The sequence below is a fragment of the Aplysia californica genome, unplaced genomic scaffold (genome assembly GCF_000002075.1).
Source record: "Aplysia californica isolate F4 #8 unplaced genomic scaffold, AplCal3.0 scaffold00243, whole genome shotgun sequence".
NCBI lineage: Eukaryota > Metazoa > Mollusca > Gastropoda > Aplysiida > Aplysiidae > Aplysia > Aplysia californica.
Window position 1 is genome coordinate 503,676 of NW_004797513.1, and position 27,275 is coordinate 530,950.

The 27,275-nt window shown below is 42.2% G+C and overlaps 4 protein-coding genes across 6 annotated transcripts; 2 read left to right on the plus strand and 2 right to left on the minus strand.

The window, feature by feature from the left end:
• Positions 1-117: 117 nt before the first annotated feature.
• On the minus strand, positions 118-3,091 carry LOC101856967 (heat shock protein 70 B2). Its single transcript, XM_005100297.3, has 2 exons — positions 2,906-3,091; positions 118-2,353 (listed from the first exon to the last, which is right to left on the minus strand). The coding sequence occupies exon 2, from the start codon at positions 2,351-2,353 to the stop codon at positions 434-436; it is 1,920 nt and encodes a 639-aa protein (XP_005100354.1). The 5' UTR covers positions 2,906-3,091; the 3' UTR covers positions 118-433.
• A 580-nt stretch (positions 3,092-3,671) lies between these two features.
• On the plus strand, positions 3,672-7,120 carry LOC101856740 (heat shock protein 70 B2). Of its 3 annotated transcripts, none has more exons than XR_004858637.1 (3): positions 3,672-3,903; positions 4,829-6,823; positions 6,861-7,120. XR_004858637.1 is itself a non-coding variant. In XM_005100296.3 (2 exons), exon 2 carries the CDS (start codon positions 4,829-4,831, stop codon positions 6,746-6,748), a length of 1,920 nt encoding a protein of 639 aa, XP_005100353.1. In that variant the 5' UTR covers positions 3,672-3,903; the 3' UTR covers positions 6,749-7,120. The 3 variants fall into 3 exon arrangements, 1 of the variants encoding a protein (XP_005100353.1); XR_004858636.1 differs by having other exon boundaries at positions 4,829-6,802; positions 6,843-7,120; XM_005100296.3 differs by having other exon boundaries at positions 4,829-7,120.
• A 2,616-nt stretch (positions 7,121-9,736) lies between these two features.
• On the minus strand, positions 9,737-19,264 carry LOC101859574 (NF-kappa-B-activating protein). The gene is made up of 11 exons (XM_035970257.1): positions 19,124-19,264; positions 17,802-18,533; positions 16,793-16,867; positions 15,402-15,479; positions 14,749-14,879; positions 14,282-14,477; positions 13,683-13,968; positions 12,488-12,629; positions 11,410-11,485; positions 10,985-11,134; positions 9,737-10,223 (listed from the first exon to the last, which is right to left on the minus strand). Exons 2-11 carry the CDS (start codon positions 18,524-18,526, stop codon positions 10,061-10,063), a joined length of 2,022 nt encoding a protein of 673 aa, XP_035826150.1. The 5' UTR covers positions 18,527-18,533; positions 19,124-19,264; the 3' UTR covers positions 9,737-10,060.
• Positions 19,265-19,719: 455 nt separating this feature from the next.
• On the plus strand, positions 19,720-25,836 carry LOC101857576 (enoyl-CoA delta isomerase 2, peroxisomal). The gene is made up of 5 exons (XM_005100300.3): positions 19,720-20,266; positions 21,294-21,449; positions 22,560-22,738; positions 24,276-24,411; positions 24,986-25,836. Exons 1-5 carry the CDS (start codon positions 20,214-20,216, stop codon positions 25,293-25,295), a joined length of 834 nt encoding a protein of 277 aa, XP_005100357.1. The 5' UTR covers positions 19,720-20,213; the 3' UTR covers positions 25,296-25,836.
• The last annotated feature ends 1,439 nt before the right edge of the window (positions 25,837-27,275 follow it).

The window sequence follows — 27,275 nt, forward strand, 5'->3', positions numbered from 1 at the left end:
AGAGAGAGAGAGAGAGAGAGAGAGAGAGAGAGAGAGAGAGAGAGCATGAAAAAACCCAACAATTTGGGATCACACACATTACCATTCACTCGAAAACAAAAGGCACAATATCGTGTATTTATTTTTTCTTTCATTATTTATTGTTATTACCATTTTCAGAATAATAACATCAACAGATATAATGTATGCTCACTTAGCAATGTTTAACTGTCCTTGTATCTCTGGATATACATATTTACAGTTAACTGATTATGAACAGCGAATATTGTGGTAATAAAACAAATCACAGATCATAGTTAATGTAAATAAAATGTACAGGCTTTTATACATAAATAATTTAATACACATAGATTTAGATTTTTAGCAAAACCATGTGAAAATACTGTTTGAAAGTGTCTTGAGATCAATGATTAGGATTCAAGGTAAGGGTAGATTAGTCCATCTCCTCAACACTGGGTCCATGTGGACCCGATGAACCCTGTGAACTTCCTTGACCTTGAGACTGACCCTGGGTGTGGAGTTTGGCCATCACAGACGAGGTTGTCTTCTGGAGTTCCTTCAGACGATCTTCCACTTCTTCCTTGTCGGCCAGACTGTTGTTGTCTAGCCAGCTGAGAGAGTCATTGCAGGCCTTGAGAACAGCGTCCTTATCAGGAGAGGGCAGCTTGTCTCCAGCTGCATCTACCGCCTGCTTCACGTGGAAAATGTACGTTTCTAGCTGGTTGCGAGCCGAAACTCGTTCTCTTTGCTTCTCATCTTCGTCCTTGTACTTGTCCGCATCGGCCAGCATCCTGTCAATCTCCGCCTGGCTCAGTCGCCCTCTTTCGTTCTTGATGGTGATGTGGCTACTTTTCCCCGTGCTTTTGTCTTGAGCTGTCACGTTGAGAATTCCGTTAGCGTCCACGTCAAAGGTGACCTCAATCTGGGGCACACCACGGGGTGCCGGAGGGATGCCCGACAGTTGGAATTTGCCCAGGAGGTTGTTGTCTTTGGTCATAGCTCTCTCCCCTTCAAACACCTGAATGTCCACACCTGGCTGGTTGTCCGAGTAGGTGGTGAACACCTGGGAGGTCTTGGCGGGGATGGTGCTGCCTCGTTTGATGAGAGAGGTCATCACGCCGCCCGCCGTCTCGATGCCCAGAGACAGGGGAGCCACGTCCACGAGCAACACGTCTCTGATGGCCTCACTCTTGTCCCCCGTCAGAACAGCGGCTTGGACTGCAGCGCCATACGCCACGGCCTCATCGGGGTTGATGGACTTGTTCAACTCTTTCCCGTTGAAAAAGTCGCTCAGAAGTTTCTGGATTTTCGGGATACGCGTGGAGCCTCCCACCAGCACCACCTCGTCGATTTTGCCTTTGTCCAGTTTGGCGTCTCTTAGAGCGCTTTCCACCGGCTCCAGGGTGCTTCTGAACAGATCCGCACACAATTCCTCGAATCTGGCTCTGGAGATTTTCGTGTAGTAGTCCATGCCCTCGAACAACGAGTCGATCTCGATGGACGCCTCCGAACTGCTGGACAGAGTTCTTTTGGCTCTCTCGCAGGCTGTGCGCAGACGTCTGGTGGCTCTGGCATTTTTGCTGATGTCTTTGTTATGTTTCCGCTTGAACTCTTGCAGGAAATGAGACACGAGTCGGTTGTCAAAGTCCTCGCCTCCCAGATGTGTATCCCCCGCTGTGGCTTTCACTTCAAACATGGAGCCCTCGTCAATGGTGAGGACGCTCACATCAAACGTGCCTCCTCCAAGGTCAAAGATGAGCACGTTTTTCTCTCCACTCTGTCCTTTGTCAAGGCCGTAGGCGAGGGCCGCTGCTGTGGGCTCATTGATCATTCTCAGAACGTTCAGGCCAGCAATGGCACCGGCGTCTTTGGTGGCCTGTCTCTGGGAGTCGTTGAAGTAAGCGGGGACTGTGATCACAGCCTCCGTCACTTTCTGGCCCAGGTACGCCTCGGCGGTTTCCTTCATTTTGCTCAGAACCATGGAGCTCACTTCTTCAGGGGCAAACAATTTCCTCTCTCCTTTGTACTCGGCCTCAATCTTTGGCCGGCTGTCCACCTCCGCCACTTGGAACGGCCAGTGCTTCATGTCCGACTGAACGGACTTGTCGGTGAACTTGCGACCTATCAGTCTCTTGGCGTCAAAGATGGTGTTGCTGGGGTTGAGAGCAGCCTGGTTTTTGGCCGCGTCTCCCACCAGTCTCTCGGTGTCTGTGAAGGCCACATAGCTGGGCGTGGTCCTGTTGCCCTGGTCGTTAGCGATGATCTCCACTTTGCCGTGCTGAAAAATCCCCACACAGGAGTAGGTGGTGCCCAGGTCAATGCCGATGGCGGGAGTCTTCATGCCTTTGGTCATCTGAAACGTTGCAAACAAAGACAAAATCTATAAATATAGGTGCAACAATACAGAACTTTAACGGTTGTAACAAATTGGGCTTTGAGCAGTTCAAATTGATCTTTGGCTGGGGACTGATTTCTCTTGATGATGCGTGGAATTAATTCACCCGACAAATAATATGATAAGCTCGATTAGGGGAAGAAAAAACAAACAACCCAAGTTATGAAAAGTGTTAGAACGTGCCGTTGAAGTGAGACACAGAGAGAGAGAGGGGGAGAGAGAGAGAGAGAGAGAGAGAGCGACAGAGGCAGACAGACAGGCAGACAAACAGATTATGTTTACTTGTGAAAGCGATTAGCATAGAACGAATACATGTACTTTGACAAACAATTAATAATGAATGCACTTAAGAATAAGAAATTAGATCCCTCGTATATTATAATAATAATAATAATATGGTACTTGTATTTATGATAATGAAAACAAATGAAGCAGACTTGGTTATATGTACGGAAAGTACGTTACAATTAAAACAAAATGAATGGTAACAAAACTGTTAAGAACACTTACCTTTGCTGTACTTGAAGACAATAGGAATGATTTCTTGAGTTGTTTCAAACAATAAAAGAACAGTCCGTTTATTTCAGTTCTGTGTTCTCGATTTCGTCTTTCGTAGAATATTTATCTGTGTCCGCAATACAGATAGATCTACACTTCTTTCTCGCGCGCAAGTTCTCAGTCTTGTTCGTGATGTGAATTCTGAATCTCTTTCGGCCTCACTTGGTATTTATATGTGTATGAATATCTTCTGGAGGTATCAAGAAGCATCTATCAGAATCTACACGGCACTCGAAAAATGCAGAAACTTCTCGACAATTCTGTTCTCCATGCGGCGGTATGTTATTGTTTCTTAAAATAGCTCAACGTGATGATTGGACGATTCTTTCCACGCATGCGTTCACCTTTAATTGTTATTCTTGTTATAACTTTAAATAATAAGAATATAGTTCTCACAAATCACTATTATCTTTTACTTTAGCACCATATCTATTACAATTCAGCAAAGTTTTGGGGTTTTGAAAAATAAATCAATTAAAATGCCTTCATTAATATTCTTTTATTTTCGCATCTTAATTAGTGCGCAAGCGCACAACTCCTATGCTCCGATTGGTTATGCTAAACAGTTTATTTTTAACTTTGTAAATAAACATTCTGTTGGGCACCACGAGGTTCTCGTAAGTTCTGGGAACTTCTTCGTTGTTCACGAGTCTTCTCGTCTAAACTTTTACTTGATATATAAGCAGGACGATGAAATTTGGAGCATCAAACTCATCGTAGAACCTACACTTGAGTAACGATCGTTTACGATCTATAACCAGCTGTAGAACAGAAACCTACGACTCTTCTAAAGTTTTGTGTTATTCCGATCGGTCCAGTCGCAGCCACTGTTTGGTGTTTACTATAATAAGTGTACAGTACAATAAGATAATATTTTCACAAGACTTGGTGTGTTCAACATCGATTGGGAGTGTGCATCGTTCACTACAAAGATATAAGACAAAATAAAGGTAAGTTTACATTATATCTTTGTTTAAACCTATCCGTACGTCGTGTTTTACTATCGTATCCATAGGACGTGGGGAACTCAGTGCCACCACTTAACCCTATCCGTACGTCGTGTTTTACTATCGTATCCATACGAGGTGGTGAATTCTGAGCCACCACTTTCCAAAGAGGAAATTTACTCAACTCAATAATCCGATCTGTACGCTTTGTATAGCATCTGTCAAAATGATTTTTTTTTTTTTTTGAAATACTGAAAGTTTCAAAGAGATCTTCGTACTAGAAGTATTCTAAAATGTGAAGAATACAACCCCGGGGTACAAAATTACCCAAGGGCGTAAGCCTACGAATAGGTTTAACCATAATTTTTATGCCATATAATATGTGCTGTCTGCATGTTCAATAATAGAGTACGTTTGGTGTTCTTGTAATTAGTATAGTAGTGTATTGTTTAGTTTCCAAATGACAAGTACTCTTTACATTGTAATCGAGTGGACACGGTTTCTCATATTCACTCATTTAGAATGTTACTCGCCACCCAAACCTGGTATGATGAGCAATACATAGAAATCTTTCTGTAGCCTGACCATTTTCGTTTCTGAAATCTTTAACTTAGGAAACGATGACCACATTCTCGTTTTTTGATCAACAGCCCGTTCTGATACTGTTTAGGAAGAAAATGTAATTGTGGGAGATGCTTTGAAAAGATGAGAAACAAAATCATTGGTTATTCTTTTTTCTCCTCTCCTTATCAAACCTATCATATTTTTGTTGGGTGATTTTTTTTCTATGCATCATCAAGAGAAATCAGTATAGTTCCCCTACCAAGGACCAATTTGAACTGCTCAAAGCCCAGTTTGTTACAACCGTTAAAGTTCTGTATTGTTGCACCTATATTTATAGATTTTGTCTTTGTTTGCAACGTTTCAGATGACCAAAGGCATGAAGACTCCCGCCATCGGCATTGACCTGGGCACCACCTACTCCTGTGTGGGGATTTTCCAGCACGGCAAGGTGGAGATCATCGCTAACGACCAGGGCAACAGGACCACGCCCAGCTATGTGGCCTTCACAGACACCGAGAGACTGGTGGGAGACGCGGCCAAAAACCAGGCTGCTCTCAACCCCAGCAACACCATCTTTGACGCCAAGAGACTGATAGGTCGCAAGTTCACCGACAAGTCCGTTCAGTCGGACATGAAGCACTGGCCGTTCCAAGTGGCGGAGGTGGACAGCCGGCCAAAGATTGAGGCCGAGTACAAAGGAGAGAGGAAATTGTTTGCCCCTGAAGAAGTGAGCTCCATGGTTCTGAGCAAAATGAAGGAAACCGCCGAGGCGTACCTGGGCCAGAAAGTGACGGAGGCTGTGATCACAGTCCCCGCTTACTTCAACGACTCCCAGAGACAGGCCACCAAAGACGCCGGTGCCATTGCTGGCCTGAACGTTCTGAGAATGATCAATGAGCCCACAGCAGCGGCCCTCGCCTACGGCCTTGACAAAGGACAGAGTGGAGAGAAAAACGTGCTCATCTTTGACCTTGGAGGAGGCACGTTTGATGTGAGCGTCCTCACCATTGACGAGGGCTCCATGTTTGAAGTGAAAGCCACATCGGGGGATACACATCTGGGAGGCGAGGACTTTGACAACCGACTCGTGTCTCATTTCCTGCAAGAGTTCAAGCGGAAACATAACAAAGACATCAGCAAAAATGCCAGAGCCACCAGACGTCTGCGCACAGCCTGCGAGAGAGCCAAAAGAACTCTGTCCAGCAGTTCGGAGGCGTCCATCGAGATCGACTCGTTGTTCGAGGGCATGGACTACTACACGAAAATCTCCAGAGCCAGATTCGAGGAATTGTGTGCGGATCTGTTCAGAAGCACCCTGGAGCCGGTGGAAAGCGCTCTAAGAGACGCCAAACTGGACAAAGGCAAAATCGACGAGGTGGTGCTGGTGGGAGGCTCCACGCGTATCCCGAAAATCCAGAAACTTCTGAGCGACTTTTTCAACGGGAAAGAGTTGAACAAGTCCATCAACCCCGATGAGGCCGTGGCGTATGGCGCTGCAGTCCAAGCCGCTGTTCTGACGGGGGACAAGAGTGAGGCCATCAGAGACGTGTTGCTCGTGGACGTGGCTCCCCTGTCTCTGGGCATCGAGACGGCGGGCGGCGTGATGACCTCTCTCATCAAACGAGGCAGCACCATTCCCGCCAAGACCTCCCAGGTGTTCACCACCTACTCGGACAACCAGCCAGGTGTGGACATTCAGGTGTTTGAAGGGGAGAGAGCTATGACCAAAGACAACAACCTCCTGGGCAAATTCCAACTGTCGGGCATCCCTCCGGCACCCCGTGGTGTGCCCCAGATTGAGGTCACCTTTGACGTGGACGCTAACGGAATTCTCAACGTGACAGCTCAAGACAAAAGCACGGGGAAAAGTAGCCACATCACCATCAAGAACGAAAGAGGGCGACTGAGCCAGGCGGAGATTGACAGGATGCTGGCCGATGCGGACAAGTACAAGGACGAAGATGAGAAGCAAAGAGAACGAGTTTCGGCTCGCAACCAGCTAGAAACGTACATTTTCCACGTGAAGCAGGCGGTAGATGCAGCTGGAGACAAGCTGCCCTCTCCTGATAAGGACGCTGTTCTCAAGGCCTGCAATGACTCTCTCAGCTGGCTAGACAACAACAGTCTGGCCGACAAGGAAGAAGTGGAAGATCGTCTGAAGGAACTCCAGAAGACAACCTCGTCTGTGATGGCCAAACTCCACACCCAGGGTCAGTCTCAAGGTCAAGGAAGTTCACAGGGTTCATCGGGTCCACATGGACCCAGTGTTGAGGAGATGGACTAATCTACCCTTACCTTGTATCCTAATCATTGATCTCAAGACACTTTCAAACAGTATTTTCACATGGTTTTGTTAAAAATCGATGTGTATTAGATTATTTTTATCATGTATATAAGCTTGTATGTACATCTTGTCTATAATCTAAAAATATTTAAGTACAAGCAGTGGTATTACCATGTGTTAGCCTTTATCAAATTGATGTATTATTTGCTGTAAGTAAATAATTATACATTAACAGTTTACTTTATGCTTGAGCTGTATAAAAATACATGTACATTGTATAAACATGTAAAAAGTATTTTTTTAAATTTCCATGTTATGTTTGGTGCTACACACATACAAAATGTATTGTTGTTTTGTTTCTGAAAATGAAAAGTTGCAATAAATAATTAAAGAAAAATTAATCTACTGCTTTGTGCCTTTTGTGATGGAGTGAATCGGATTGTGTTTTTTGTGTTTGAGCCTTGTATCATGTGCTTGCTTGTTTTGTTAAAATGTCATTTGATTCTTTTCTCTCTCTCTCTCTCTCTCTCTCTCTCTTTCTCTCTCTCTCTCTCTCTCCCATCCCTCTCTCACTCTTCCTTCCCTCTCTCCATCTCCCCCCCTCCTCTCTCTCTCTCTTTTATCCCCCCCCCCCCCCCGGGAACTGTAAAGAAGTCTTACAATGAAATTCCTGTTCAAAACCTGAAGTAAAGAGGAATAGTTTTCTCCCTTTTCCTGCGGTTTATTAAACTGAAACTGGTCTAAGTCTAATTAATTAAAATCCACTGCTAGACACAAAGTAGGTCACTTTTAAGTCTGAGCAGTTGTCCCCACCCACGTGATAAAAGTGCCACAGTTGGAAGGAAATTTTGAATTTTGTCCTGATGGCGGCCGAAGCCTACCTTATCGATTTTAGACCACCAAGGGACTTTTTTTAACGAGCCCAACTTGCACACGGGCCCTCCGAGATTTTTCGCCCTTGCCCGAGAGGGCTAGGCGTAGATCTTTCCTACCAGAAGATCATCTTTCCTACCAGTACCAGAAGATCAGGTGTATGGCTGAAAGACAGCAGTAAGAAGGAGCCAAGGAGTAGCAGCAGAAAGAGTCAGGAGCCCAGAGGAGGGGGCAAAGGAGGTGAGGGGGCGGGAGGAAGAAAGAGGAGACGAAAGCAGAAGACAGAACATTGCTAGAGAGCGGGAAAGGAAGTGAAAGGAGACAATTTAAGAAAAGAAAATTTTTCGGTCGCTATCCGGATTCGAAACCGGGACATTTCAATGAGAGGCCAACACCTTAACCTCTAGGCCACGAAAGCCCCCGGCGCACCGTTTACAACATTTCTCCTGAGCTCATTGTTGTAAGACCTACCACCAGAGCTTACAACAAGCCCAGATATACTGAGACAACGAGTCACGTTGTGGCACACTTCCCAATCTCCCTGCCAACTAAACTGTCCTGATATGGTCGCTTTTAAGCACAAGGGGGCTATCCCGAAAAATGCTGTTTTGAGAAAATCGAAGGTAAAGTTTTTGCCCCTTGTTCAGTTTTTTAAAAAGACAATGAGTTTCTCTATTATAACCAAACAAATATACACACCAATGAAACCAAACTTCTGCTATAGGTAGGGCTATGCCCACTTTTGGTGTACGTCAAGATTTCTGGAACTGGAAACCCCCTGTTGTTTCTTGAACATTAAATAATGTTAAAATATTTAAACACTAATCTTTTGGTTGCCTGCGGAGATGCGTTTACAACAAGGGTTAGCCAAACCTGTCTCTCACTCTAGATCGTGATCCTTTCCTCAGCTGTGGGGCCCCGATGCGTTGGAATCTCACACACACCACAGAAATAGACCGAGGCACTAAACAGCCATACCCCCTTTCCTCACGCCCAAATCTCTGCAGGCCTCCTCTGCCTCGATACACTGTTCCCTCTAACTAGTCTGACCTGCAGTAATCCAGACTGCTTTTATACATTTGCACCAAACAATACAAGGACACTCACACTTTACTCACTCACACTTTACTCACTCACACTTTACTCACTCACACTTTACTCACTCACACTTTACTCACTCACACTTTACTCACTCACTGAGTCACTCTCTCTGCTTTACACACTTTCAGCCAAACAATACAATAGGCTAGGCCTAACCCCCTGCCACTGACCAACACGCCAGATTGCAAAATAAAAAGCCAAATAGACCACACCCCCAAAATCTGGATTAGCCCGCTTGTCCTTAAAAGTGACCATATGTGAGGTATCGTGGTGAAATCAGGCGCTCGTCAAAATAACAACATTGGAGAAACATGCATTTCCACCAGTTTCACAATTTTAATCATATTTTTAATTTTTTGTTCAACCCTTTTATGTCTAAATAAAAGCACATTTCCATGTGAATTATATTGAAAAACGTTGATTGAAAGCTCAAAATGTGTAATTTTTTGGTTTTCAAGGACTCTTTAGTTATTGAAGTTACCAAACTTTGGCGGCCATTTTCTCACTATTTTTACCGCTAAAACCAAGTGAACGTAGCTCTTTCAATCACAAATATCTTCACTTCTGCTCAAGATAGATGGGTATTTTTTTCCATCAAAAGCAAGATAAATGAACAAGCTTTGAGATGATACCAATAACTCCACATGCACAAAAAGTGACGAGCGTCTGATTCCACTGCGTCGTGAAACATATTTCTCCGTCATGAACCTTCAATAACAAAATTAAGTGACCAGCATCATCAGACAGGCTTTGACGTGGAATCCACAAGGAAAATGTAAGAGAGGAAGACAAAAGATGACATGGAGTCAAGCGGTACAAGTGGAAATGGAAAAGGTGGGGACATCATGGAAACAGCTAGAAAAGGAGGCACAGGACAGGCTTCGCTGGAGAAATGTTGTTGATGGCCTGTGCTCCACTGGGAGTTAAAAAGGGCAAGAGAGAGACACTAGGTAGTCTATCAGAACATCAGCGATTTTATTGTAAATGATAAACAAATATGAGAAAACTCGACAATTATGTCATGTCATTTATTGACTTTTTAAAATAATTCAATCATAACATGGAATAAAAATCACATAAATACATTGATACATTTTCCCCAAAACATTAACCTTCAGTCCAGTGCGACATGCTCAAAATAGCCTTTTGTTTACTCCTTCATTCGACAATTTGGAAATTATTGGAAGTCATTTATTTACATTTTCCTCATGACAAATATGTCATACAAAAATCCCGTGATGAAATCCATAAACCTTCCCACATAATTTAGACAATGTGTTCAATCCGACAGTCTCCAAAACAGCTTCTCTTCTTGGCCTTGGACCAGGACTCGGGGAGTTAATGTTTCAGTCTCTCGTGCACCATGGACCTGAACTGTGACAAGATCTTGGCCTCTCTCTTGCTGCGCTCCTCGTGGTTGAAGGTCGCCAACGCCCGCTTCTCGTCAGCGCTGTAGATCTGGTTCTCCTTCCTCAGACGCACGGCCTCCATACGTCGGTGCCTGGTGGACAACACAAAACAATTACGATAAACAGTTACAATAAACAGTTACGATAAACATTTACAATAAACAGTTACGATAAACATTTACAATAAACATTACCAATAAACAGCTAAAATAAACTTCCACCATGGAAACTGCTTGTATGTCTTTGTATATCACAGACAACAGTTTTACTGTCAGCAGCATTCTCAATGCTTTTCACTTTTAAAACATCTGAAATTTTAAAAACTTGAGAGTCAGATAGATGACAAAAGTATCTTTTAATGCTTTTCAGTTGTTACAAAATCCTAAAATTCCAAAACTTGAGTATTGAATAAATGACAAAAGTACTTAAGTACTTGCTAAGGGGGGTCGTTCTTAACAAAAGTACCGAGTACTGGTATTGATAAGCGCCCACCACTAGTGCACGTGTTATGTAGATTTAAACAAGAACAATTCCCCCCCCCCCACACACACACAATTCCTCCCACTGGACACAGAAAAGAAACCTGAAATAATCTTTCCAAAAGTCTCACTTTCAAACTATATTTTTCAGTGTTCATGTGAACTCGGTAGGGTTGTGGGTGGGGGCGGTTCTACCACATTATTATTAAATCAAAGTAGATTGAACCCCCCACCCCCTGGAGTATGCCAAGTAGAGAAAGGAAAGTATAGTAACTGATTTTTGCAAGTTGTTCTAAAATACTTATAATTAAAAATAAAAAACAAACAAATCAGCCAGCGATCACACAGTGATGAGTGAACAACAGACAACCTACCTGCTTCCACTCATGACATATCCCACGGTCTCAAAACCTTCGATCTCGTCCGACGTGAGTCCGATCTCTCCACGCCGGGGAATCCTTTTGCCTTCTGCGATGTACGCCGCCATAGCCGCACCTTCACCGGGGAGCAGGGCTCGACCAAAACTGGGGGGGGGGGGGGGGGGGACAAGACAAAGAAAAAGTTGACAAACCCATGGAGTTTGTTTTATTGTTTTAGTAAGTGTTTTATGGCACTTGTAACACAATAAGGTCCTATAAGTGCAGAAGATTAGAGGTGTTACAAGAGAGTAACAAACACAAAAAAGAAGGAGGAGAGATCAGGACGATAGATGTTTGATCGGATAGGAAAGAAGGAGCAAACCACACCAGAGCACCCGCCAACCACCCAGTACTATTTGTCTCCACACCAGACAACTTACTCTCTTTCCGTCAGGGCATTGATCTCCACGTACGGCGACGGGCCGATCTCCTCCTCATCATCAGGGTTTTTGGGCTCTGGCGAAAAAGAGGAAAAACATTCCAATATCAATGAGGCTAGGACATCCACACACTTACCACAGCTCCCTCCACCAGCTGAGAGAGTTTATTGACAATACTGGCAATCACATCTCTACATAAACAGCCACATTTCTTGCCCCTGCCACAAATCAACATGGGTAGCCTATATCTTTTACTTTCTGTGGATTTTTAAAAAAAAGGGAAAAGATCTCCTTGTCATTCTCCTACATCTTTGGAAGTCACAATCACCTCCTAATATCAACTCAGTTGCTGCTTTACATCAGCTGGTATCATGCTGGAGCAGAAGACCCTGGTATGAACTCGGGTATTTTTAAAAAAGAGTTTTCAATCCTACCCAAAGATGGACGTGAAGTTAAATTTGGAGATCCTGCTGCATGATCAATCTTACAGCATTGAAACGGGCATTGAACCTGTACATTTACTGACAATATCTACTCCCTCTGCTCCTTCCTGGACCGACCAGCAGTGTAATGTAAAGAAAAAAATAATAAAAAAAAATAAAAAACCAAGAGGACATCTACTGTCACAGACAATTTGGTGCACGCTGAGACATAGTCTTGTTGACAGGATCAAGAGTCATCAACCAAAGAGAATTTACGGGGAAGGAGAGAAACAAGAGCAAAAGCAAATAATATAATATGTGGAAGGAAACGTAAGATTAAAATAAATCAAACAGAAGGGTCTGTAGAAAAAAAAAAAGATAAAGAGACTAAGTATGAGATTGAGAATCCAAACAAAGTCCTTTGTCCAAACGTTACGATCACACGCCCACAAACAAATGATTAGCATTTGAATGAGAACCAGCAACAGCACAACTGACCAGTAATGACAACAACAACAGAGGATGAAAAAGGAAGGGAAATAAATTACACCCATTGAAAACGCCACAGACAAAACAATTCCAACACATGACAAATCGGGACAGACAGCAAGGCTGATATCACAAATCGGGACTGTCTGCTATGACAGACCACTCACTCTTTGTCTTCTCCAGCCACACTGGTTCATCATCTGACCCGGACTCCGAATCTGAGTCGGAATCCGACTCCGTCTCGCTGACTTTGGCTTTTTTCTTCTTCTTGCTGGCTTTCTTTGACTTCTTCGATTTCCTGAAACAGACAGACAATTTAGTTTAGTTGAGTCTTTGCGTTGCTTGCAACTGCATAAGGTCATATGAGCGCCAAGGGGTGGATGTCAACAGAGAAATCCTTACAGGGAATCAGGCTAACTCGGCTCACCTTCCTAGCTTCAACATCACAAAGTCTGCTTCGACTATCAAGGCACCCCGGAAATAGCAGTTTACAAGAGTGAGACGAGCATTCAAAAGAAGTAGAGCAAAATGACGATAGTAAGAATGAGGAAAGAAAAAGCAGCAGTTCCCTGCTGCAGTTCAGGCACAGTTATGAGCATGACATTGATGAATCAGCCCATTTACAATTCACAATTCTACTGTGCGTAAGAACATGTTGATGTCCCCCCTTTGGGAATGTCCTAAAGACACTTCAGTCAGTAGCACGGCCCCCGGCGGTATTTCCTGAAACAGATCAAAATATTTCTAATAAGTAACGATAACAGAAAAAGGTCAGAAAGGAGGAAATGTCAGCGCCAGGATCGCACAACACGTGTAGCAAGCAAGTAACACTTTGCCGTCACTTGGCGCAATAATGTGACGGTGAAGCACAACACGTGTAGCAAGCAACTAACACTTTGCCGTCACTTGGCGCAATAATGTGACAGTGAAGCACAACACGTGTAGCAAGCAACTAACACTTTGCCGTCACTTGGCGCAATAATGTGACGGTGAAGCACAACACGTGTAGCAAGCAACTAACACTTTGCCGTCACTTGGCGCAATAATGTGACGGTGAAAATGATTCATTCCGGGTCACTTGACGCAGTTCTGCGCCAGGCCCGAGAAGACTGTTGCAGTCACTCTCCTGGCTGGGTGACCACATGGGGTATTTTGTACTGCTGGCTGTGTGACTGTAAAGCGTTAACATACCCCATTTCATAATAAATAATATACATACACATAATATACTATATATGCTGTATGAATACACATTCAAATAGTTGATACCATATACACACTCACACAAATTTATATAATATAAATAAAATCAACTCTGTTTGACTCTTTGTTACACTATGAAGGGCGAGCAGACTAACACACTTTGACATTACAGCCGTCATATTCCTCACCACAGTTACACACTTTGACATTACAGCCGTCATATTCCTCACCACAGTTACACACTTTGACATTACAGCCGTCATATTCCTCACCACAGTTACACACTTTGACATTACAGCCGTCATATTCCTCACCACAGTTACACACTTTGACATTACAGCCGTCATATTCCTCACCACAGTTACACACTTTGACATTACAGCTGTCATATTCCTCACCACAGTTACACACTTTGACATTACAGTCATCATTTCCCTCTCCACAGCTACATTTTAGAGGTGATTTCCTTGTGAATAACCTTCTAACCACCTTCCTTTATTTATTCCACTGACAACTAAAGGCATAATGCACAAATTTAGGAGAAAGAATAAAATTTCCCCTGTGGCCGAACTAATCTGAAAAAAAACCCCCAAACCCCAATGTTGTTATCATGACCTCGGGAAAATGGAGTCTGAATTAAGGAAATTCTGGGTAAAAAAAGGAAGGTGGGCAGGTCTTTAAAAAAAAAAAAGCAAATTTTTTTTTTTACAGTAAGAGTTTTACGGCACTTGCAACACAATTAGGCCTGCTACTATTGCCCATCAGATGACGTAGTGACTTGCAGGAACTCAGACCAACTCCTGAGGCGTTCCCGACATTTCTGCCATGACGCGAGTACATTTTGGACACACAGACAAACATCACACAACTGTACACTACGAAAAAGGTAGACATACTTTTTCCTTTTGTCTTTTTTGTGTTTCTTTTTCTTGCTGGACTTTTTCCTCTTCTTTCCTGAGAAAACAAAAAAAGCAAAATATTTTCACATGTGTAACTTCATTAATTATATTTACAGAAAACAGTGCTGTAGACACAAAACAAATCAGTCTCAGATTTCAAAGATCATTTACAGTCAAGATGAATTTGCCCAGATATCTTCTGTCACTTTATTTTTAAAAAAATGAAAGGCCATTTCTGTTTAGAACAATCAGACTAACATGTAGATATTGCCATAGGAAAAGAAAAGAAGTGGAATCAGCTAAAAACAGACAAAAGACTTATTTACCACTGCCATCATCATCATCATCACTGTCGCCCTCATCTTCATCAGAGTCGTCCTTTTCCTTCTTCTTTTTCTTTTTCTTCCCTTTTCCTTCCTTGTCCTTCTTTTTCTTCCCTTCATCTTCTACGTCAGACCTGAAAAAGATGAAATGAATCATTTCAAACAGTGCGAAAACGCGGGAGACTCACCCGAGCAAGGGGTAACCCCGGGAACACGCTTATTTATAGCATTGTTCTTTGCGTCAGCCCCATGTATCATACATCAATACATGCGGGAGAAATTGAGCCATTCACTGTAGAACAAATTTTTCCGACATCTTCAGCGACAGCCGAGATATTTTCGAAGAGGGGATTGGTCGGTAGCGAGACCGAAACCCGCCGAATGGCACTGACAGACAGACAGTACTTTTAGAGAGATCAAATCTTTTGATTTTATCAAGTGTCAGCTGAAGGCGTTTCTGTTGTTAAATTAATAAGATGAATATTTGGAGTGATTTCCTTTTAGTCAGAACACAACGTTTTATGTTACTGTTGTACGTTGTACTGTATTGTAAAGCGCTCAGAGCCTGTGTACTTTAATCGGGGTTGAGTGCTATATAAATGTCACATTATTATTATTATTAAAGTTGTATGAAAGACGCGCTCGCGTCGACTCACTCTTCCTCATGTGCCGGCGACCTGCTCCACAGCTCCAGCACACCAAACGTGCCGATTCTTTCTCTCTCTTGTCTCCTCCTGCAGGCAAAAAGGAGATGAAGCATTTAGTTATTCCAAATCTACAAACAAATAACAAAACACAGAGAAGAAAAAAATTCCAACCAAATTTCTTAAAGTTAAAGGCAAGACTTTCTAGTAGTGCATCTGATCGCTGACAACTTCTACACTCAAAGAAATAAGTTGATCAAGTCTGGCAACATCAAAAGCTTGAGACTGTTATGAAGAGAGCAAAATCTACTGTGAAACTCGGGTGTAGGAAGAAAATGTTTATTTTAAAAGGGACAGAAAAAAAGTCTGATCCTGTCACGTAACTTCCACTGTTTTCACAATGTGATAGCATTACTAGAATATTATTCTATTTCTGGGGTAAACATGCAATATCATCATATGTACCTCAGATGTGAAATCACATTCTTTGACACCAGAGACACAAAAACAATCGATCCGCACCCCCCGCCCTCCCCCCCCCTAAAAAACAACCCCCCCAAAAAAGGGCAAAAGGTACCAAAACTTCCCTTTTTGACGTCATGTCTTTGTTAAAAATCAGGACATTTGTCAACTGTACAGCATGGCTAACGACAACAGGACAACAGCTGGCCAAGATGAGCATTGTTTCAGTTGTGGCGTCTTGTGGAGAGGGAAATATGGTACATAAATTTCAAACTGTGGTAACAATAAAAGTTTGAAGAAATGGTCGCTTATAAGGACAAGCGGGCTAACCCAGATTTTGGGGGATTCCAGAAATCTTGACCAACACCAAGAGTGGGCATTGCTCTACCTATAGGAGAAGTTTGGTTTAATTGATGTGTATATGTTTGGTTATAGAGAAAATCTCATTGTCCTTGAAAAAGTGACTGTACAAGGGGCAAAAACTTTACCTTCCATTTTCTCAATTTCCGGGACAGCCCCCTTAAGCTTAAAAGTTACCAAATAGTCGAAGCTGCTCTCACTCTCAGGGCCATCTATCCCAGACAACCAGCTGTACACTTGATCACTTCCCCTTCCCCTCCTTGTGTTTTACTATATTATGATGAGTCCACTGTACAAGATGTCCACTTGCCTAAGACAACCACTTTTTCCACGACAATGGATGGGTGTTGTGGACATTGGCAGTATAAAAAAATCTAAACAAAATGCAATGTACTGCATGAAAACTGAAACTCTTTACCAGACTATAAACAAACATTTTCCATTGACGGCCCAGTGAAATGAGAAATTTTGACCCATAAAAACATAAATTCTGTCAAAGTTATGAAATAAAACACTCAACAAAGACGCAGCACAAACGTGGTGGTGGTTAAAATTGTGAAATGGCTTTGACTTTGACGTACCATTCGCTGATTCCTGACGAGTCCTCATGCTGTCTTTTCCCTTTCCTGATGGGTCGGTTGTTGTCTCTGTCCCAACTGGAGAAGAAGAGAGAGAGAGAGGGTACCACAGCTCTTTAGTTTTAGTAAGACAGTTTTACAGCACTTGCAACACAATAAGGTCAAATAAGTGATGAAGATTAAGGTGTTACAAGAGAGTAACAAAAATAAAAAAGAAGGAGGGGAGATAAAGACAATAGATGTTTGGTAAGAAAGAAGAAGCAAACCACACCAGAGCACCCGCCAACCACCCACACGTAGAGAGAGGTTTTTAGTTTTAGTAGAGGTTTTACGGCGCTCGCAACTGCATAAGGTCATATATGACGCGCCAGAAGATTAGAGGTGTCAGAAGAGAGTAACAAACATAAAAAAGAAAAAGGGGAAATAAGGACAATAGATGTTTGATAGGAAAGGAGCAACCCACACCAGAGCACCTGCCAACCACCCCACAGCTCTGTCACAAACACAATGGCAAGAAGAGAGAGAGCAACCACCCAGAACCACTGCTCTGACCACCCGTTCACTGATGAGAGAAAACATTTCATGGCCTTTGCAAACAATAAACTCACTTTTAAAGTTAAATTTACAGCTGTCCAGAAATGAAGGTCAGTTCTTCATCTACTGCCAACAATCACCTACTTTTAGACCTGACATAGATCTTGAACCATCAGTCTTTTCTTGATCAAAACCGAGTACAAAAATGGCCTGAATTGAAGTAAGTCAATTCCTGACACTAGCAGCAAACACTTCAATTTCAATGACACTAGTCACATTGCCGCAATTGCGATTCTTTATTCTCACAAACACATCTTGGCTAAGACAATCTGAAAAAAAAAACTTGATTAAAAGACGCATATATATATATATTTTTTTTTCACCAAACATACACGGATCACAGTCACAATGATTTAATGCAAAAAAAAAGAAGCCAGCAAGTTTTAACTCTTAATTTATAACAGCTTATTCAGCTCACCTTTCGTATTTCTCAGCAAAATTCCTCTCTCTTGACGTTGGTGACATTTGCCGGTGATTTTTCCCCACTGAAGGAGATCTCGACTTTGACTTTTGACGTTCATCCACAAATCCCGCTGTAGGGCCCTGAAACCTGCCTGGATCTAACAACGAAGGTAACTTTGGTGACCTTGATCTTCTCTTTCCCTTACTACGATCTGGAGACTGTCGGCGAAACGTAGAGCGATCATCTTCCCGGGAATCTGACCGAGACCGACCAATTCTTCTCTTTTTATAGGGAGATGGAGAACGAGATCTTGACCTCCTGTACTTTCTCTGGACAGGAGATCTTGGTCTTTCACGCCGGTGATTGTTTGATGAGTCGCGTTTTCTCAAATCAGGCGACGGGGAACGATTTGAACGTCTGTGACTTTTTACTCCACCGTTCTTCTTTCTGTCACGCTCAGAACTCACCGAGCTTCTCGACGACGCTGAATCTGCTGAGCGAGATCTGCTGCTTGAAGCTGAGGACGACGGACTTTGACGATGCTTCTTGTCCCTAACTGTCGTGTTTCTCTTAGCGCGACCATTGTGCAGTGAACGATGTTCCTCCTCAGAAGAACGAGACCTTCTCTTTGAACGCGAAGCAGTAGGTTTTCTGTCGCTACTGTCAGACACTGAACCTCCCCTGTGGCCATTTCGTACTGGGCTCCGACTTCGAGAGCTGCTGGATCTACGTCTGGGCATGGTCAATCTGCAACGCAAACAAGAAAAAGATTCAATTGTGAAAACAGACTAGATATATATATATATATGATCATGTCTACAAAGATGCTACAAGCTATTTCACTTTTCGAATCGAGCCGAACTACGCCGGTCGCCTTGTTTTGCCCGGAAATTCTCACCACTCTCCCTCCCTCTTACTTTCTCCCCTACACCCCCCCCCCCCCCCCCCGCCGCATCTCTCTCTCTCTCACCATCCGAAGACAAAATGGCACGCTTCCAACACAAGAGCACTCAGTCCTCAGTCACGATTCACTGGCCTGACTGGCACTGGTACGTTTGTTTACACTGGTATCACGGTGAACGCACACTGGGTGAGAATGGCCAGCTCTATTCGGACTCGAGTCTGATTAGATTTTTTATCTATTCGGACTCGAGTCTGATGTGGGTTTTATGTTTGGCTTCTAAGTGAATTATGTTTGAGTGTAAGAAGGGGGTGTAACTGTAAGGCGTAAAAAAAAAGGCCTACATATAATGATGTAGATCTCTAATTAGCGGTAGAACCACATCTATCGGCAGATCAGAGAGAAAACTAGAATCCACAAAGTAGTCCTGCAGTACCCTTTCGATATTCCTCATAAATCCAAAGTGATACTGTACTGAACTCTCAAATATTTCCAAATTTCGTCTGTTCCTTGTCGTAACCAACAGATCAACATCGATGCTTGTACGTTCACGAGTTATCCATTACTTTTGTCTGTACAACATACTAATTTCCCAGACTGACAACGCGAGGCAAATTATGATTAATAAATTCATGTCTGTTAAAACGGTAAGGTAGGTAAAGTACAGGTCAGTACGTAATATGTCAAAAACAAAATTCTGACAGCATGATGTAGTCTGAAAAATAATATCTCTTTACTGTCTATTATAATGTCGGTTTCAAAAGTTTGACAGTCGTTTCTTTCAACTTGTCTGTTTTGATCAATGTTTTCAAAGCTGCATTCACTCATTTAAAACTATTGACAAGGTTTGAAAAGCCTGTAGGCCTGCCTCTCGGCTATTACTTTTGTTTATTTGTATTAGTAGCGATGTAATATTTTTCAAACAAACAACACACACAGAGTCAGAGAGAGAGAGAGAGAGAGAGAGAGAGAGAGAGAGAGAGAGAGAGAGAGAGAGAGGGGGGGGAGAGGGAGAGAGAAAAACTAATGGAGGCTAGCATTCCACAAACATTTTTTTAAAAGTTTCTTTATCATTATCAATATTAATTATTATTGTTCTTGAACATGAATCTAAAAAAAAGTATAATGTAATACTGGTAAGTAGTATGAGTAATTAAAAAATTAAAACAATAATCGATAATTGATGAACTTCGTCCTTGACACGAAACAAAACATTGCTGACCGCTGACCAAACCTGCAAACCCAAGCAAAAAGATTTGCTGTGTTGTCTTTGCAGTTGTTGGAAATCTGATTTTTTTAGACCGTGAAGGGATATAATATTAATATTTTAAATTGAAAGCACAACGAGAGTGCTACACCCTGAGCTCATTGTCTGTGTTTACTCTCATCTCTACAACTTTCAACTTTGTGCTCTTTTTTCCCCCGCTCACCCGGCGTTGTTACCACACCAGTCAGCAAAACCATTATTTTAGCCCAAACTTCGATTTCTACTTGAATTTAGAAATTAGACAGGCTACTTTGGCAGCATGGCACTGTTGTTCAGAAATTATGGTCAACTTTCCAGGCGATTGTTTTCAAAGTAAGTCACGTTCTACGGAAGATGCAGTAGTCTAATTGTTCTATTGTTATTGTTTTAGACTGTTTCAGAAGAGGGTTTTACATTTTACTTTAGTTTTAAAAAATTACTGTCGAACCATTCCCCTCCTTGCGACCGGGACCACTCTAGTTCTCCGAGCGGTAGTGACAATTGGTTTTGTTTTAACTGTGACACTCGGTCTTCATTGTCTTCATTGTCTTGTACATATTTCCCTCGTTTATTTTACTCTTGCACAAAATCAACAACAAAAAAGCTAACTAAAAAACAAACCAACAAAACAACAACTAAGAAAAACTTTTTACACCCCTCCATCCCCCTTTTTCAAAAGAAAACAAAAATCCTTTTGAATTCACCTTACGGCAGTCCTAAGCCTGAGATCAGCCTGGTTCGGACCTCAGAAGGGAATGATTTGCTGTCCTCATTTTTGATTGGTCCTGCCGAAGACGCCCATCTGTACTTATACGGCTACTTTTCTCCTTGACAATGGGTGGCCGTTTTACACAGGCTCGACTATACTTCATTTATTTCTACACATAATGGTAACCTAGCTGGTAACCCAGTAGAGCAACCCCTGCCTTACACTACACCTTACACGACGTCTGCAGTAACCTAAACTTGTGTGTAACAGAATAAAGATCCTATATTAATACAATCAAACCTGCCTAAGGTCACTTCTCGAAAGGTCTACATAACAGGGGAACTTACTTCTGGGACAAACCTCACGGTACCTTTCTCTAGTGTACAAAGTTGGGTGTTCTACTTGGTGGGTCCAAAGACAGAACTCTTTTCTGACTATTGGAAGTCTAATGGTCTTACCTCTAGACTTTGATACTCATCATCATTATGCCATTGTTATGTTGGTTTTTTTCCAGTTTGTTTCTGCTGACAAAATGAAGACTAGCATTAGGCTACATGCTCATACTCATATGCTCTGTTGTTGAAAACTTCTTTTCAAAGAAATAGAAGTCTTTAACTTTTTCTTTTCTTTTTTTTTCTTTTTGTCTTTCAGAACGGTACCGTCCTTCAAAAGATGCATGAGCTCCAGCTCAGGTCTTGATCTTCGCTACAATGATGATGTTGCTGTCATCACTATGAGGAACAAGGAAAATCGACTGAATGCAACATTTCTCAAAGATTTCAATTCTTTGCTTGATTCTGTTGAAGGGTAAGAATATGACGAAGCCATATATACTCATTTTCCGCTTGCTGACATTTATTTTATTTTCTTATTTCTGTATTTACATTAGATGTGATTTTCTTTTTTGAAGTCTCTTGTAAGCTCAGTTCTTCTCATATTAAAACTTGTAGCAATTTTTATTATCTCCATATTTTTAAAAACAAAAATTGTTGAATATTTCAGGAATCTTAGAAGAATGTCAGACTAGTAATTCTACATAATGTGGGAAGTTATCAGAATGATGAATACATTCAGATTGTGGACAGGAAGATTAGAATGATGTTGCCGACTTGATGTGGGAAGAATTATGTTAGCAGTAGATCTACTGTCAGCTTATTGTGGAGAGGAAGATCAGAACAGTATTGCTTATACTTACATGATGTGGGAAGAATTATGTTAGCAGTAGATCTACAGTCAGCTTATTGTGGAGAGGAAGATCAGAACAGTATTGCTTACACTTACATGATGTGGGAAGAATTATGTTAGCAGTAGATCTACTGTCAGCTTATTGTGGAGAGGAAGATCAGAACAGTATTGCTTACACTTACATGATGTGAGAAGAATTATGTTAGCAGTAGATCTACAGTCAGCTTATTGTGGAGAGGAAGATCAGAACAGTATTGCTTATACTTACATGATGTGGGAAGAATTATGTTAGCAGTTGATCTACAGTCAGCTGATTGTGGAGAGGAAGATCAGAACAGTATTGCTTATACTTACATGATGTGGGAAGAATTATGTTAGCAGTTGATCTACTGTCAGCTTATTGTGGAGAGGAAGATCAGAATAGTATTGCTTATACTTACATGATGTGGGAAGAATTATGCCAGCTTATTGTGGAAAGGAAACATCAGGTCTGTCCAGCTATGTAACTAAAGCTTTAAAAAAGTAGGAATAAGCTTGCACCAGAGTGTGAGTGTGAGAATTAGAATGTGCTGTCTGTTTAGCACATTGTTAGAAGAAGCGTACCATGTATATAATATGACCTGGTCGTTATTACAATTTACTTTGGTTAGACATCATAAGTATTGAATGCTGTTTATACCTGCTGAAGTATTTCATGTAGATTTTGCTCACTTCCTACTTTCTGGTATCCAGAAATGAGGCTTGCCGAGGCTTGATAACAACGGGAGAGGGAAAGTTTTACGGCAACGGCATAGAGTTGGACTGGCTAAGCACCGTCCCTGTGGAAGAACTGCTCACCTTTCTCCACGACCTCAACGCTTTCTTCCGGAGGGTTCTCCTTCTCCCTATCCCGACCATGGCTATGATGAATGGTACGGAAACTCTCTGTATGTATTGTGTTAAGTTGAACAAATTTTTGTTGTTGCCACAAGCTTGGGGGTTTGTTTCCAACCCGTCTGCCCAGTGGATGGTTAGTGCAGGTTGCTCTGTGGTATGCATTTTCTACTTCCTGTCAGTAGATATGATTGTTATAATTTGTTCCTGACAAAACATGACTATTACTAATTACTGTGCTGAAATGATTTGAACTACAACTCAAATTTAAAAACCTTTTACGCTAATGTTCAATACAGTTTAATATGTATAAAAATGGTCAATGAATTGAAGAAAAAGTGTCTATTTTTTTCTGCACAAGAGATCCAGCTATGTCTGTCTCTCTAAGCTGATGTCATCTAGATGTGGCGCCGGTGGTCTTGTGGTTAGGCTACCGGACTCGTAATCGTGAGGTTGCATGTTTGGGGGTTAGAGCCGCGGGCCCGACGTTGTGTCATTGGGAAAGACACTTTACACGAATTTTGCTCACTTCATCCAGTTGGGATTGGGTACCCAGCTATAGACAGTGAAAGATCTTGTCAGTTTGTTAGTGTTTGAGAGCTTAACCGGCTGCTTGCACTGTATGCTTCCCAAGAAGCTGAGAATGTTTCTGAATGTTCCATGGTCTGCTGGGGTAATAATATAGTGTAAATCGCATACAGTTTGCTTTCGAGTGGGGACATGCACTATACAAATGTTATTTACTATTATTAGAGATTTGACTGCAGTTGATGTGAGCACAGCTAGCGAGTCGGTTGAAGACAGAATAGACTTTTAGCTCCTCACCAAGGGTTTTTGGGACTTCTGACTTACCAAAAGTTTGGAGAAAAACCTAGCAACATGAGAATGATTGAATACTTGCGTCCACTTACGAAAACTTGTTCATTAGTTTGTTGGATGGTGTGGCTGTCTCTGACTCCCCTGACGCTGCCGCCCCCACCTTCATGCTCTCTCGCTCTCCAGTCCCCTCTCTCACACTCTCTTGCTCTCCATTCTCCTCTCTTACGTTCTCTCTCTCTCCATTCCCCTCTCTCGCATTTGCTCTCTCTCCATTCCCATCTCTTACATTCTCTCTCTCTCCATTCCCCTCTCTTACGTTCTCTCTCTCTCTATTCCTCTCTCTTACATTCTCTCGCTCTCCATTCCCATCTCTTACATTCTCTGGCTCTCCATTCCCCTCTCTTACGTTCTCTCGCTCTCCAGTCCCCTCTCTCACACTCTCTTGCTCTCCCCTCCTCCCCGTTCTCATTATCTCTGCTCCATCAGACTTGATGAACAGATGGTTGGCATCTTCCTATAATATAGACAAGATATCATCATCATTATCCGGTGCCTTGCCGACTGGCGTGGGCGATCATGGACCTCCACTCCACTCTGTCTTGAGTTGCAGCAATAGTGTCTGTTGTTCTTGCTGCTCCTAGCCATGTTGTCATCTTGTCCAGTATCTTTTCCCTCTGTCTGCCTCTGCCTCTCTTTCCTTCAAACTTGCCTGTTGTTACAATAACGTTCTACAAAAAATTATGCTATTCCTATCAGGTCATGCCTTTGCCGGGGGAGCCATGATGGCCGCAGCCCACGACCTCCGCACCATGAACTCGGAGAAGGGCTGGTTTTGCTTCAACGAAGTGTTCCTCAGCATCTGCTTGTCCAACTTTTTCATGGCCTTCTTGCGGTGAGTGCGTCTTGAGTTGGTGTTGATAATGCCATCATTCAAACATCCCAACAAACCAACCATTCAAACATTCCTACAAACCAACTCGCTAACAAGGTGTGGTTTTACAGCTAAGGGACTAAATTTCAAAACCAAAGAGTTTTAAATTTATCTCTAACTTATGTAAAAGAGAGCTTCTCATATTCATGCATGTTGGTGGCAGTACCACAGCTTGTGTGTGTGTTTGTGTGTGTGTGTGTGTGAGTGTTTGTGTTTGTGTATCATGTGTGTGTGTGTGTGTGTGTGTTGTGTGGGCGTGCATGTGTGTGTGTGCTTGCGAAAAATGCTGTTTTGAGAAAATCGAATGTAAAGTCTTTGCCTTTTGTTCAGTTTCTTTTAAAGACAAGGAACCTTTTCTCTATACTACACACCAGTGAAAACAAACTTCTTCTATAGGTAGAACAATGCCCACTTTTGGTGTAGGTCAAGATTTCTGGAAACCCCCGAAATCTGGGTTAGCCTGCTTGTCCTTAAAGTGACCATATTGTATTATAAAAGTGCGTCCGTCACTCATCAAGTCTTCTCCTTGTCACAGCGTCAAGCTCGGCGGAGGGAAGAACCTCTCGGACGCTCTGGTCCTGGGCCGTCGCTACACGGCCGCCGACGCCATCGACAAAGGCATCGCGGACGCGGCCTTCCCTCCCAGCTCGCTGGACGAGGAGTCGCTGAAGCTGCTGCGCTCGTACATCGGGAAGGAGGGCATCCCGCGGGCGGGCGTGGCCAAGATGAAAAACCACCTTTACGAGGGCGCCGAGGCGGTGTTCCAGGCAGAGGCTGCGGAGAACTTTGTGAACTTCTCGTTGCAGCTGATGAGTGAGGAACAACGAGACCTTCACAGGAAGTGAAGTCTAGGGGACTCTGCTGCTTTTACTACTGCACTGAATCCGAAATCTTTTGTAATAATTTAACCATACCTTCTTGATAAATATTTGGGGGGGGGAGTGGGTGAGGGCACCAAGAGCTCAGGGAATGCCACAATCTGCTGTTTGTTACGTTTTGTTCTCACCGTCGGGCCATCTTTTTGGTTCTCCTCGTAAGGTGCTGTATACTTCTGTATGCTTGCGCCTTATATAAGTCATACTTTAATGAGACTGTTATGATATACAGGGTTTGTCTAGGTTTATGAGCTCATTAAAAAAAACTTGTGGGTATGGAAACTTTGTGAAGTTCATGCGTTCAGGAAGAATAGAAGAGCTGGTTGGTTTAGTGTTGTGGCACAGGGTTCTTTCTGTTGGTTTACTAATGTTCTTGTTCATGTATGTTTTGTTTTGTTTTTGGCTCATTCGTCTTGATGTGAGAGCTAGAAGTGTTCCACCATATTGTGACCTCGGTGCTTTCTTGTCCTATCTCCATTTTTAATAATGGTGAAAACAGTTCATCACAAAGAGTGAGCTTAAGAAGAAATGTCATTTTCAATGTAAAAAAAAAAATGGAGATAGGACAAGAAAGAGCTGAGGTCGCGGAGTGTTGTGTTGTATGTGTTGTGTGGTATGTGTTGTGTGGTATGTGTTGTGTGGTATGTGTTGTGTGGTATGTGTTGTGTGGTATGTGTTGTGTGGTAGGGGGCCTTTGTGCACCTCAAAACTTTGCCATTTATAAATGTCTTGCTTATTACGTGCAATTATTTTTTAATATAAGTTTTGTGATTGTTGATGTTGGTGTTGAAGAGAACTATGCTAGACACATTCAGGTTCATCAAGGGCTGTCTGAAAAGTGAGGAGATGATGTTTCTCTTTACCACATTTTTTTCACGGAGGAGATATGTAATGCATCATTCTTTATTGAGTGGCTGGGAAGAATGCATGGATGGTCATAGATACAAGTTGAGAAGTAGCTAAATGACGTTATTCAGTGACTTGTTTGTTTTTGGGTGTTTTCGATTGATGTAAACATTATTTTTAGGGGCCATTTATAACCCTGGCAGTTAGAAAGTTTATGCTTCTTTTGTTGTTGTTGTTGTTGTTGTTGTTGAACTACTGTGATCTATAAATATAGTTGTACAGCATATATATATTTCTATAGATACCACACCTGGTGTACTTTTGTTGCTCATCCTATCAGTTAGCAGATAGTTTCTACAGTTATTTCTAATTCTTCCACTGATGTGTTCTGCATATGTGTGGAGGCAGTGAGGCTTTGTGGATTTGTTGAGAAGTAATGTCATATATATATATACACAGGTTCATTTACATATTTACATAAATTTACATAGTTCTTTATGTTGATATTGATTCCGACATTGTTCTTTTATAGAGTAGAGAAATTTGTCAACTGATGTTTGTTGCTAGGTTTTGTTTACGATGACATTTTTTAAAACCAGATTTCCTCACAAATGTGCCTTTGTTGGGCTGAGTTGTTTGTGGCTTCAACTCAAAGCCAGGGTTACTCAAAGTCTTTTTATGTACCGTTTTTCTTTTTTCTCCTTCTTGGCACCTTCAATTATTGTTTGGTACACCTGACACCTGTGGGTGGTTGGTGGGTGCTCTGGTGTGGTTTGCGCCTTCTTTCCTATCAAACATCTATGGTCATTATCTCTCCTCCTTCTTTTTTTGTGTTTGTTACTCTCTTGTATCACCTCTAATCTTCAGCATTTATATGACCTTTTTGTGTTGCAAGTGCTGTAAAACTCTTACTAAAACTAAACACTTGACACCAGTGTGGCGAGTGTTTCGTCCCAGTCGCTTGCACCGAGAGAAATTTACTTCTTTTTTTTTTTCGTTTATTTTTGTTTCATGTGAAGACAATACAGAGAGATAATAATAATATTGTGTGTGTGTGTGTGTGTGTGTGTGTGTGTGTGGGTGTGTGTATGTGTGTGTGTGTGT

Excerpts from the sequence above, each read along its gene's own strand:
- LOC101856740 (XM_005100296.3), top strand. The coding sequence starts at position 4,829 with ATGACCAAAGGCATGAAGACTCCCGCCATCGGCATTGACCTGGGCACC.
- LOC101859574 (XM_035970257.1), bottom strand. The coding sequence starts at position 18,526 with ATGCCCAGACGTAGATCCAGCAGCTCTCGAAGTCGGAGCCCAGTACGA. Across the intron at positions 14,880-15,401 it reads TCGCCGGCACATGAGGAAGA|GTCTGACGTAGAAGATGAAG; the intron begins GTGAGTCGACGC and ends CATCTTTTTCAG. Across the intron at positions 11,135-11,409 it reads AATGCCCTGACGGAAAGAGA|TTTTGGTCGAGCCCTGCTCC; the intron begins GTAAGTTGTCTG and ends CCCCCCCCCCAG.
- LOC101857576 (XM_005100300.3), top strand. The coding sequence starts at position 20,214 with ATGGCACTGTTGTTCAGAAATTATGGTCAACTTTCCAGGCGATTGTTT. Across the intron at positions 21,450-22,559 it reads TTGCTTGATTCTGTTGAAGG|AAATGAGGCTTGCCGAGGCT; the intron begins GTAAGAATATGA and ends TCTGGTATCCAG. Across the intron at positions 24,412-24,985 it reads TTTTTCATGGCCTTCTTGCG|CGTCAAGCTCGGCGGAGGGA; the intron begins GTGAGTGCGTCT and ends TCCTTGTCACAG.
- LOC101856967 (XM_005100297.3), bottom strand. The coding sequence starts at position 2,353 with ATGACCAAAGGCATGAAGACTCCCGCCATCGGCATTGACCTGGGCACC.